This window comes from Gossypium hirsutum, chromosome A02, assembly GCF_007990345.1.
Source record: "Gossypium hirsutum isolate 1008001.06 chromosome A02, Gossypium_hirsutum_v2.1, whole genome shotgun sequence".
NCBI classification, from domain to species: domain Eukaryota; kingdom Viridiplantae; phylum Streptophyta; class Magnoliopsida; order Malvales; family Malvaceae; genus Gossypium; species Gossypium hirsutum.
This window is the reverse complement of record NC_053425.1, coordinates 1,435,031-1,447,628: the sequence shown is the minus strand read 5'-3', so window position 1 is coordinate 1,447,628 and position 12,598 is coordinate 1,435,031. Positions and strand designations below refer to the sequence as shown.

The 12,598-nt window shown below is 34.5% G+C and overlaps 2 protein-coding genes across 4 annotated transcripts; both read left to right on the top strand.

The window, feature by feature from the left end:
• The first annotated feature begins 1,435 nt into the window (after positions 1-1,435).
• On the top strand, positions 1,436-2,815 carry LOC107927339 (uncharacterized). Its single transcript, XM_041088151.1, has 2 exons — positions 1,436-2,120; positions 2,313-2,815. The coding sequence occupies exons 1-2, from the start codon at positions 1,881-1,883 to the stop codon at positions 2,652-2,654; spliced, it is 582 nt and encodes a 193-aa protein (XP_040944085.1). The 5' UTR covers positions 1,436-1,880; the 3' UTR covers positions 2,655-2,815.
• A 1,362-nt stretch (positions 2,816-4,177) lies between these two features.
• LOC107927336 (uncharacterized) lies at positions 4,178-11,584 on the top strand. 3 transcript variants are annotated; one of them, XM_016858402.2, is made up of 14 exons: positions 4,178-4,846; positions 4,967-5,108; positions 6,511-6,730; positions 6,820-6,920; positions 6,999-7,120; positions 7,202-7,293; positions 7,541-7,646; positions 7,796-7,950; positions 8,354-8,478; positions 8,979-9,100; positions 9,709-9,806; positions 9,932-10,140; positions 10,735-11,107; positions 11,194-11,584. In XM_016858402.2, the coding sequence occupies exons 1-14, from the start codon at positions 4,577-4,579 to the stop codon at positions 11,267-11,269; spliced, it is 2,211 nt and encodes a 736-aa protein (XP_016713891.2). In that variant the 5' UTR covers positions 4,178-4,576; the 3' UTR covers positions 11,270-11,584. The 3 variants fall into 3 exon arrangements, with proteins under 3 accessions (XP_016713891.2, XP_016713892.2, XP_040944082.1); XM_016858403.2 differs by lacking the exon at positions 11,194-11,584 and having other exon boundaries at positions 9,932-10,159; positions 10,735-10,783; XM_041088148.1 differs by lacking the exons at positions 4,178-4,846; positions 4,967-5,108 and having other exon boundaries at positions 6,600-6,734.
• The last annotated feature ends 1,014 nt before the right edge of the window (positions 11,585-12,598 follow it).

Sequence of the window (12,598 nt, the reverse complement as noted above, 5' to 3'; positions counted from 1 at the left end):
ACTGCACTAGCAGTGTCACGGGCTATGTGGACTCTGATTATGCTGGAGATCTGGACAAAAGAAGATCTCTGACGGGTTATGTTTTCACTTATTCTGGAGGAGCCATTAGTTGGAAAGCTGTGTTACAGTCTACCGTAGCCTTATCTACGACTGAGGCGGAATATATGGCGTTAGCAGAAGCAGTGAAAGAAGCATTGTGGATGAAAGGTCTAGTAAGCAGTTTGGGTTTACAACAGGATTTCACTGTTGTATTTTGCGATAGCCAGAGTGCCATACATCTGACTAAAAATCAGATGTTTCATGAACGGACCAAACACATTGATGTCAGATATCATTTTGTTCGGGAACATGTTACGCAAGGTGACATTGTTATCAGCAAGGTTGCTACCGAGAAGAATCCTGCAGATATGTTAACTAAGGTGATCCCTGCATATAAGTTCAAGCATTGCTTGGACTTGATAGGTATTCGGGATTGATTAGCGCCAGAGAGGCGTTTGGAAGAGGTGATCCAGTTCGAGGAATTCACTATGATGTTCAGCTTGGTAAATTTCAAGCCAAGGTGGAGATTTGTTAAGAAATGGCTTAAAATTGGTAGTGGATTGTTGTTGTTGGTAGTGGGTTGTTGGTGGTAGTGGATTAGTGGATGGTTGTTGGTGTCCATTTTCAACCACAAATCTTTGCCAAAGTTTTGGACAATTATGTCCTTGAACTCTCTTATAAATAGAGAGGTTCATTAGCCATATTCATCATCCCAAACCAAGAGAGAGCAAAGCTTGTTCTTTGAAAGCTAGGATTTTAGCTTTCGGGTTTTCTATAGGGGTTGAGAGTTGTGAGGTTCTCGGGTTGTGTCTTGAGTGTAAAACACTTGTAATCTTCATCTTGTTATAGTGAAATTTCTTTTCGCCTCTGCCAGTGGACGTAGGCATTAAAGCCGAACCACGTAAATCCTTGTGTTCACTTTATTTTTCGTTCCGGTCAATTTACTTGTAGTCATATCGGAGTTCTCGAAACGATCCTTTCCGCAACAGAGACCATTTTGTAATTTTTTATAATTAAATGACCAAAATATAAATTTATTAATAATTTAGTGACCTTTAAATATAGTTTATTCAAATCTTTAATAAAATACATATTTTATTAAATATCAATTATATTTAAATTCCTTTTCTAATACAACCACTTAGTTCAATCAATGGAGGTCTCACCAGCTTGACGTCCTGTTAGCGAAGTTAAAGGGAGGCCGGCAGTGGCCTTGGCCCTCTCCTCAAAGTGGTAGAATTCTTTAGAGCCCCATTAAAAATTGTAAGAATACAATTTAATACAGTAGTTAAATTTCATTTTTACCCCTCAAACATTTATAATTTACTTCTAGTCTGGCCCTCCAAGAAAATTTTCTGGTTTCACCCTTGTCTCCTGTCCCGTTTTTTAATGGCTAGGAAGCACTCTTGCATCTCTTTCTCTCTCTCATGTATATACATATATAAAGCTAGTCAGTTCAAATTCTTACATATAATTACTCCCCCAAGAACTCAACTCATGAAAATTTAAGATGAAGAAAGGGAGGGGAGTTGGAGGAATTTATGAAGAACTTTCACCAATTTAAAGAGGGGGGGGGGAGGGGGTTAGATTTTGAGGTTGTCATGTTTAGTTCAATTTTAATGTTCAATAGTTTTTTTTTTTTTGGTAAGAAGAGAGGCAAAATTTGGGTGCATTAAAGTGATATCTACTTGCCACTTTTAATGCTTGGCTCTGTCCTCCTTTTTAATGGAGTTTGATGAACCCAATTTAAGAACCAACCCCTTCTTCTTTAAGCATTACAATCCCCCTCCTTGCATGTCTCTTATCTGTTTGATGATTTTCCCCAAAGATCCATAGTTTTTATGGAACTTACTGAGTTGTCTTTGGCTTCAAGCCAATGTGTCTCAGCTGATAAAACATGCAATTTTAGTCCATCGTCTGATTTTCATCATCATCAAGTTGATGGTTTCAATTTTCCTTCAAAGAAAAGGAAGCTTTTCTCAGATCAGTTCTTCAATGTTGATTCACAGTTTCAAACCAGTGTTGATCTTCAAGTTAAAGACCCTTTGCCATTAGATTGGGAACAATGCCTGGATCTTGAAGTATGTTCTGCTTTTTTTATTCTCTGAATTCTTTCATTGTTAGTTCATGTTGTTTATATGTATATGCATATACTATGTTGGTTTCGGTGTATGTATGTTTTATACGAGTATAAAGTTTTTCATATATTTGGAGGATTATTAACGAATAGTCGAAGTAAAACCGGGTTGTTTCGATTTTTTTTTTTTTTGCAGTCAGGTAAAATGTACTACATGAACAGGAAAACCTTGGAAAAGACATGGAATTGGCCTAAAGATCATAAACTAGACCTGGAGCTCAACATCTCACCAACAAGCTCCAACGGCTCGGAACATTTCAATGGCAGTTCGATCTCCAGTGAGGACTCGAACAACAACAACAAGCAACAACAACATTTTTCAAGCACCACTAACATGGTGGCTTTGCCATGTTTAAATTGTCATCTTCTTGTAATCCTCCCCAAATCCTCCCCTGCTTGTCCTAATTGCAAGTATGTCCACTCTTTCCCTACATTGCAACCTACCAAGTGTCCCAATACCTTAAGTCTCTTAAACTAACACACTCGTGTCAAACTCGGGTTTAGCTCAATTGGTTCATATAACTATGACCCGTTTTAGTTTTCCTCGAGTTATGACTTCTTGAGAAAATCCTTTGGAAGAACTTGTAATGTTTTGTTCAATGTACTCAATAACAGTAAATATAATCTTTCCTTTTTTCATGTAATATATAAATATATGTATATGTATATGTATATGTATATGTATTATATTTTGGCCCTTGGGGGGCCTTCTTTGGTAAGAAGCATTAAATTTGCAGAATGAAGGTCTGCCAAAATATTAAGGCAATTTCAGCAAGAAAGTAATGAGATTTAGCTGCTCAAAAAGTTTTGAAGTACAAGGGGCTTTTAATGACCATTTTTAATGTTTTGTTACCCAACTTTATGGTACAACCTTTTTGTTTATGTTTCCAACTTCCAACTTCCTTATTTCATGAAATCACTAAACTATTTCTTTAGTGACATGATTTATATGCGAGTTCAGGTGCTTTAGTGTTGGATCAAGGATTTATATATATATATATTTTACACTTGTTTAAGTTTGACTCAATATGAAATATAGATTTAAAATTTTGTTCAAATCCGACTATATTGACTTAATAAAAATTCGTTTTAGGTCGACATATATTTTTTAAAATATATTATTTTAATTTAATATTTTATATTTTAAATAATTTTTCTTTTATTAAAATTTTAAATTTAAACAACATATTTTTTTTTAATGTTTTCATAGAATTATGGTATTATCTATATAAGTTATGGGATATAAATTTTATAATATATTAAAATAAAATAATATATATTACAAAAATATAAAACAATGCATATGCTTGCTCTACTTATAAATATACACCCGAACTTGCTCCACTTCAAGTTTTATTATCACTTAGGTCCTCCATACCAAATGCTCCATTTCAAGTTATATTTTACATAGTTCTAGCTTAATTGATAACGGTATTGTTGTCAGTGTGGGAGGACGTAAATTTGAATGTGCTGAAACGAATTATCCTTCTATTTAAGAGTTGAGAAGGGACTACGGGTAATTTTAGACATTGCATCACAAAAATATATATTATAAAATTATATAAAAAAACTATAAAATTGAGAACAAAACTACCTAGTGGCAAGAGTTATGTAAGTTGGCATGAAACCCTAGGTTTTAAACGCTATATATTTATACTATTATTGAAGTGGTTGAATGAGTTAGTGTCATGAATCAATTAAGTATCAATTTTAGTAAGGTATTCCGTAATTAAAATAAATTATATTAAATAAACTCGCACTAATTAAATTAAAAAAAAATTAGAAAAATAAAGCTTAATTTTAATATTTTTTATACAATTTTATTTAATATGTACAATTTATTACCTTAATGAGTTATATTTCTATACTTCCTATTTATAAAACCCTGTGTGTAACAAATCAACCGAGTATAAACTTGATTAGAGAAATTATGGAAATAATCTTCCTTATAAAAGTAACAATTCGATTTACTGTTTCCAAGTTCAAGTGCCAATACGATAATTAATCGTGACTAAATTTCTAATTTCACAAAAGTACAAGGACTTACAACAAATTTTAACCAAAACGATTCGAACGAGGAGCAAAAAAGCTGACTATAAATCCACAAACGCCAAACCAACATATGCATAATAATAATTTGCAGAGAGCCCCATCTCCTCTCCTGCAATGGAAGTCCTTAGTGCGTGAAATCAGCCAAACACCAAAAAACAAATTTCACGTCCTGCTTTGGATCTCCATTTTCGTTTCTTTTTTTCCATCAAAAACGACGAAGAAAAACCCAATTTAATCTTAACGATGTACCCAAAAAACAACATATTTTCATTCATATAGATAGTCCTTTAATTCAATTTGATTGTTTAAAAAAAAGCAAATACCCAAAGAACAAAACAATCCCCAGCAATGTGGATCAAGAGCTTGAGATTAATATCTATACTTATCGGATTGTTGAATTTGCTGGTGGTTGTTTTGGGTGGAATCGTGGTTGCCATTTCATTCCCTGGATGTAGACCCCATAAAGTTTTGCCGATCATCGTTGTCTCGTTTTTTTCCGCCGTTAGGATCGGGACTATGATTGGACTGGGAATTACCCAAGAAGCTACTGCTAAGATTATAACCCAGAACTCTTCTGAATCTCAAGTACTCGATGCTGTTATTCGTCAGCATAGAAGGGTATTAATTCCCCTCTCCTTGCTCTTTACTAACTTTTTAATGGGTTTTTCTTTTTGTAGAATGTACATTGAAATCTAAAATGGGTTTTTTGGGGGGGTTTTGGGGGGGAGGGGTTAATAGGTGACATATAAAGCATGGCTTTGGTGGAGCCGGTTTGCCATGGTGGTTACTGTGCTACAAATTCTGGGTGCTTTTTATCTTATAGTTAACGTGGCTACATTTGTCTCTGAAGACGTACATTTTTCAACTAAGTGTTTTGTAGGTAAAAAAGTTCGGTTCATTCATTCTGTTTTACATTTTAAAGTAATAAGCTTAAGTTGATATTGCTTGTTCTGGAAAATTTCATATGCAATTATGCACTGTTTTTTTTTTTATTCAATATTTTTATCAATGTGTAGTAAGTAGATAAGGAATAAAGAAAGGACTTGTTACTGAATTTATAGCATTTGCTGTATATGGGAAAGAAGTTACAAACTTGAAACTCCTATGTTTTATATTAGTCCAACAAGCATTGTAGGAAGTAATGAAGATACATGTCATTTGTAGTTAATAGCTGAAGTCATAGTGAAAAAAAATCTTTGTTATCTTTGATTAAATGTTCATTATATGCATGCAAGTCATTGCTTAAATTTCCTGCACTGGTATTAAGCCTTTAATGTTCGGGCATATGCTAACAATTTCCACAATAACGAAAAAGTAGTGTTTCATGATTTAGTTTAAGATCTCTGAATGTCTACACTGCTCTTAGCCTTAGTTTTACTACTTAACTCTTGTGTGACACATCACAATGGTTTAAAATGTCTATATGTGAGATAATGACAGTGGGAAAAGCTCACAGAAATTTGAATTTGCGAAGTTTGAATTGAATCTAACAATTAGGGGTTTAATTGTTTTAATCTTACTATTTCAAATCCCTTGTTCTTGTTGGCTTTTCTGTGTCGAATAATCGGTCCATTTTCTTGTGGAATTCATGAAGGGTAAAAGTACAATGGAGGCCCTTGTACTAGGAGTTGGATTGCATTTTGCCCTCTCTACTAAAAAAATGGACAAATTAGTTTCTGTATGTTAGATCAAAGAGAAAATTAGTCCTTTTATTAAAAATTCCATTCATTTCTATAGTTAAAAACTGGTCTCTGTAGAACAACATGAGGTATACACGGCACATCATGCGTCGCTGTCTGGTTATTTCGTCGGCACACTAGTTTTTAACAGTACAAATGGATGTAATTTTTAACAAAAAGGACCAATTTGCTCTTTAATTAATATACATGGACTAATTTGCCCATTTTTTGAGTAGAGAGATCAAAATGCAATTTGACTCCTAGTACAAAGGTCTCCATAGCACTTTTACCATCCATGAAGGCTTTCCAAAAGTTTATATTCATTTGTTGCTGATACAACACCTTATCTTTGAAGTTGCAAAAAGAATTGATTTTTCAATATAGAGAAGAAGAAATCTCAACAAACATAACTAGGTTCATTGAAATTCCAGTACTTTAAATTGTCGACCCTATTGTTGTTCTGTGATCTGATTCGAAGTTAGTGATATTTTGATATTCTTTGAGAGTTGCAATTTTAATCGGTTTAAAATTTGATTGCAAAAATTCTTTTTTCCTAGTTTTTGTGGAAACTTGCACTGATCTTTGGCAATGTTTTGAATGCAGGAGGGTTTCCACTCAGTCGTGCATGGAAGCGAAAAGTAATGCTTTCATTTCTGGTCATGGCTTGTTGTATTGCATTTCTACAATGTTGTGCCGGATCTGATGTCTTAAGATGGAGGTTTTATTATGCATCCCAAGATGATGCATGGAAAGCTCATTATCAAGAGATATTTGATCATGGAATTCGTGAAGCTTTGTGCTGTATGGGACGTATTGAATACTTGTAGGTATCTCTGCAATTTGAAATGAAATGAAAACATTATTGTATGAGCCATTGGATTTTTTTTTTAATTATTTCATTTCTTTGTCTAGAACTGTGATTGAAGACGATGAAGTATATTCAGTAGCAAAACTATTGGGCGATCTTGTTGCTTACCGTGCATCAGGGACTGGTCATTTAGAACTGTTGACAGGTTTGTTTCATTTTATGGATTGCATATCAAATCCAAAAGCATTTTTTGCATGACACATGAGAAGCATCATCTTTTCAGGTCTAGCATTGTTGCAGAAACATGGTCAAGCCAGTAAATCCAGTGAACATTTTGTTGAGGCACCTGTAGAACACCTGCAAGCAGCTTTAGCTTTTCATAAGTTTGCTGAGGCTGCATACACGGTACTATGACAGAGCATACTGTTTTTTATTATACTTACCGTGATTTACATGTTAAATTTAAGTAAAACTTTACAAATGCAGGGACCTTTGCTTGATTTTGGAAGAAATCCTTTTGTATTTCCTTGTGTATGGCTCCATAGGCAAGGGGTTTTAACCCCGTGGACTCGTAAAAGGTTGTCAATATAAAGGCGAATTTCACTTGAGGTGCATGATAACTTATATAGCATGATCATCAATTTATGCAATCTTATGTTTCACATGTTTGAGTAGATATTTGCATGCAATACTTCTTCATATTTAAGGATTTGACTTTTACCGTGTTAAAACATTAGCTCTTCACTTCTCGGCACATGTTAATAATATCATCTAGAGATCTATTGGATGCCACTTTCTTTATACAAGTTCTTCTTTCATCGTTAGGCGTCCTACCCTCGATGGTGATAACTGGTTGCGAGGTCATGCAGCAGCATTTATAAATTTTGTCAATTTACCCTCTGAAGTACTTCGGAGAGGTCGTGTTCGTCAAGTGAGTTTACTTTCATTCTTTTGATTTATCTACATGTCAAAGCATGAGCCACTTCTGATATTTTTGTTATCATATGGTTGCTTTGCAATCGTCGTCAGGAATGAGTTTATATGTTTTTACTTCTAACTCATTGCTATTTTCTGAACTAGAAAAAATGTGAAGCTGCATATTTCATTGTGGTTTTACATGAGCTAAGAACTGTAGTGATTGCCGTACGAGGAACTGAGACCCCTGAAGACCTCATAATTGATGGTTTAGGCCGGGAACGTTCCCTGACTGAGGTGGATTTGGATGGACTGATAAAGTTAGTTTCTCTGTCGCTCCCCCCCTTCCTTCCCTTTTTTGTGCATCCATGCTTATCTGCAGGACAGTATATGTGGGTGCCAAATTTACGTACGCATATTTTCATATATGCATATACATATGGTTGTTATAGCTATGTTACTCTAACTCTTCATTTTCTCAAAGTACATGTGTTTGACACGTGGATATGGGGATATGACCTCCAAGGTCTCTCTAAATATATAGAATAATCTGACCTTACCTGTCTCTGTAGTGCGAGTGTCAGACACATACCCGTATAGTCTGGCTTTGCTAAAACATCACTCTTTTCCCCTCCAAAATACAAGTAAATTATGCTATTCTATTTTGTTTTTGTTTTGTTTGCCGGTGTCTTTAACCAACGTGACATGTTTTCCACTTTGCAGTAGCAGTTGTATTCATCCTTCTGTCAAGAAACGAGTAAAATCATCTTTCCCGCACTTTGGGCACTCAGGTATAGTAGAAACTGCTAGGGATCTCTACACACAGATTGAAGGGTATCCGGGAGATGGTAAGGAAATTGTTATTTTTACTCTTGTTTTTGTTATTAGCTCGACTTATAAAACTGTACATACTATGGTGTTGGTAAAAGTACCATGGAGGCTCTTGTATAAGAGTCAGATTGCATTTTGCCCCATTTACTCAAAAAAGGGTCAAATTAGCCTTGTAAGTTAGATTAGATGGAAAATTGGTCCTTTCTATTAAAATTTTTATTAAAATTTTCATCCATTTCTACCGTTAAAAACTGGCTAATTAGACAGTTACACATGACATGCCACTGTACCTTGCGTTGATGTATAGGGACCAGATTTGAACTGTAGAAACTGATGGAATTTTCAATAGAAGAACCGGTTTACTCTTTAATCTAACATACAGGGACTAATTTGCCCATTTTATAAGTAGAGGGGGCAAAATGCAATCTAACTCCTAGTACAAGGGCCTCTATGATACTTTTACCCTATTGTGTCTTATGCAGTAGCTGATCTCTATGGAATGTGAATGGTGATGCAGAATCTCAGTCTGGTGGCTTTGTTTCTTCATTGCTCGGAGTGGGATGTGAATGTGAAGGTTATAATTTACGCATAGTCGGGCATTCCTTGGGAGGTTCGATTGCTGCATTGCTAGGAATAAGAGTATGGTTTCCCTTATTTGATATTCTATTGTTTGCTTGTATACCATGCTGAATGATTGAAATAGACATAAGCACGTTAAAAAATACAAATGAATTACGGTAAACTGATATCTGACACCTTTATCCAGTGTATATATAGATACAGGTATGGGGATGTGACCCTTTACAAATCTTTCAAATATATGGAAAAACTTAGAAAATCTGGTAAAAATACCATAGAGGCCCCTGTACTAGGAGTCAAACTGCATTTTGCATGAAATTTTTAATAGAAAGGGCCAATTTGTTCTTTGATCTAATGTATAGGGACTAACTTGTTTAGTTTTGGTAAAATGCAATCTAACTCATAGTATAGGGGCTTTATGGTACTTTTACCTAGAAAAACATGAAACATACTCATATTAGATACATATCAAACACTCGCACCTAAGTACGAGTAGATCATCCACCCATAGAGTTTTGTATTCTTTGTGTCTTGAAGTTTTACTTCTTAAGATATGATGCATTTGCTTTCTCTTTGGAAATGTCTGACGATGTAACCATTTATTTCACTGGAAAAGCTTGTTTTCTTTTTATTTTATGTTGAAGTTTCTGTTCTTGCTTTCCATGCAGCTATATGGGAAATTCCCGAATTTACATGTTTATTCCTATGGACCTCTTCCATGTGTGGATTCGGTTGTGGCTGATGCATGTTCTGATTTTATAACAAGGTAATATTCTGAATGTGATCGTACAACTGAATATTTAAAGGCATGATGACTAATTTTATCCAAAAATTTCATGTTTTCCTTTTCTTTCTTTTCTTTTTCGTTGTAAGTGTTTGAGCTTTCTGCAGCATTATACACGACAATGAATTTTCTACCCGCCTTTCAGTTGGATCGATCCTCCGGCTTCGTGCATCTGCAATAACAGCATTATCAGAAAATACCCAAGCTGATACAACATTGATTTTGAGACTCGCACGTCAATTTCTTTATGCAAGCAAAAATAACCGTATAGAGCTTGAGCCAGAACCGGCCAAATCTTCTACCAGATCAAGCAAAGGTGAAGTATTTGAATGATGGTAAAAATAACATCTTTTGCTACTACCTATACGTAAAAGTTAAAACTTGTTTGTATCATTGCATGTAAAGCTATGTTTTTCAGACTCGTCCATTTTCCGAATACCCATATCTGAAGCATACCCATGTTCGACGTAAAGTCATATCCAGGTAAAAGTATCATGCAAGCCCTATACTAGGAGTCAGACTGCATTTTGCCCTTTTCTATTCAAAAAATGGACAAATTAGTCCCTATACATTAGATTAAAGAGTTAAATGATCCTTTTGTTACAAATTCCGTTATTTCTACTGATAAAAACTGGTCCCTGTATATCAATATGAAGTACACGTGGTTTGTCAGCGAAACTAACTTTTAACAGTACAAATGGATGAAATTTTTAATTGAAAGGAGCAATTTGTTCTTTGATATAACGTATAAGGACTAATTTGCACGTTTTCTTAATAGAGGAGGCAAAATGCATTCTAACTCCTACTACAAGGGTTTCCATGAGACTTTTACAACCATATCTAACATTCATACCTGAATCCAACTCATATAGATTTAAAGTTTTACTGAAAGGGTTAACTACTTTTGCAGAAAGTGAGGACAAAGAGCAAGAGTCTTGCCTCTATGACGGGAATGACGGCAGACAAAACCATGTCGATATCGAGAATACCGATCTAGTTAATCCTTTTGCTTCTGTTCTGAACCAATCGGATGATCCGATATCTCAGTTTATGCAAACTGTCTCGAGATCTGAAAACAGTTCAGCCACTGATCCTACCGAGATGTATTTACCAGGTCTCCTAATTCATATAGTACCTCAATCACAAAACCTAAACATCCCTCTCTGGAAAAGCTGGCGAATCCATGACGACCATCAGAAATACAAAGCCTTCTTCGCAAGCCGAGATGATTTAAAAGATATCATCGTTTCTCCCAATATGTTCTTCGATCATCTTCCTTGGAGGTATACAATTTTTTACCCTTTTGCTCCATGTTACAATATCGATCTTTTGATTCAAACCATTTGATAATTTTCGGATCTTTCCTCAGATGTAACAAAGCAATGCAAAAGGTTGTGGAAGCCGGGAACACCGCAGATAGCCCGGGTGTTTCTCACATCGTGTGACAGACATCTTTTGATGCCAACTTGGGAATTTGACAACATTGCTTGAATCCTGCAACTCGATGCTATGTACCCGGAAAAGCCTTGTCGTGCTTATCCGGAGTTGCGGTATTCGTATTTTCAACCCTTAATTACCTTCACTAGAATGTTCATTTACGTACTAAGTTGGCAAAAAGACTTCCACCCTAATTGCAAAAATCAGGTAACTTCAATTGTTAAGAGGATGATGGGAATCTGTTGTATAATGTTTTATAAAGAAATTTACAAATCTTTGGTGTAAAAGCCACAAATTTAAATGAATTAACTTATTTTCATGTATTATTAAGCCCATTATTCATCTTTATTTTCGTGTGTTAAATCGAAACTGTAACCGGTTTAGACCGAGACCGTTTTAACCGAACCGACTTAATTGAATTTGTATAGGTTTCACTGATCTTTTCTTGATTCAACTAATAACTATAATAAACCTATTTAAATTAGGGCAAATTTTGTTTATTTTTTCTTTTTCAAATATGTCAAGATTGAAAAGCATCCAATGAACAGTGGGGCATGGTACGTTGCAGGTAACCTCGACACTTACATTAATGTTTTAATAGAGCAATGTTGGAATAAGATTTAGGGCTTAAAAGTTGCTACTTTGGAAGGGATTTCGGATGCTATCAAAAGAAGCAATGTTTCGGATAACGAGGTTATGGAAGTGAGAAGTATCGGAACGGGGGAGCTTGCGTCGGTCGTGAAAACTTGCTATAAATGTGGTGGTAAGTAAGGGTACGGTGGATGCTTAAAATTAAATTTGTTTATGCGTTGGATTACCCGTCCGAAATTTGAGTTAGGTTTAGATAAAAATATTAGACCCCATTCAAAGCCTAATAAGCCCAGCTTGACTTGGCTTGTTTTTAAGTTTATAATATTTTTATATTATGTAATATTTTAGAACACATCAAAAAATAAACTTATACTAAATATATAATATTTCTCTAATGTAAACATTAAAATAATATTAAGATGACTATATAAAAAATTTTAATAAATAAAAAATGTATAAATTTATTAAATATTAATATAATATAATATAAATATTTTTAAAATAATATGAACAGGTCTAAAATGAGCTTGAATTAGTTTTTTGCAAATATGGAGCAAAATTTTATACACATATTTCGAGTCTGGCTTGGGCAAATGAACACCTCTATTTAGAATTACTCAAAACCCCTTTTCACTCTTAAATAGAAAGATAAATACATTTCAATGTGCTCGATCCCACATTTTTCTATTCTGACAATAATATCAATATTGATACTAACTAAGCTAAGACTCAATCGATAGATAATT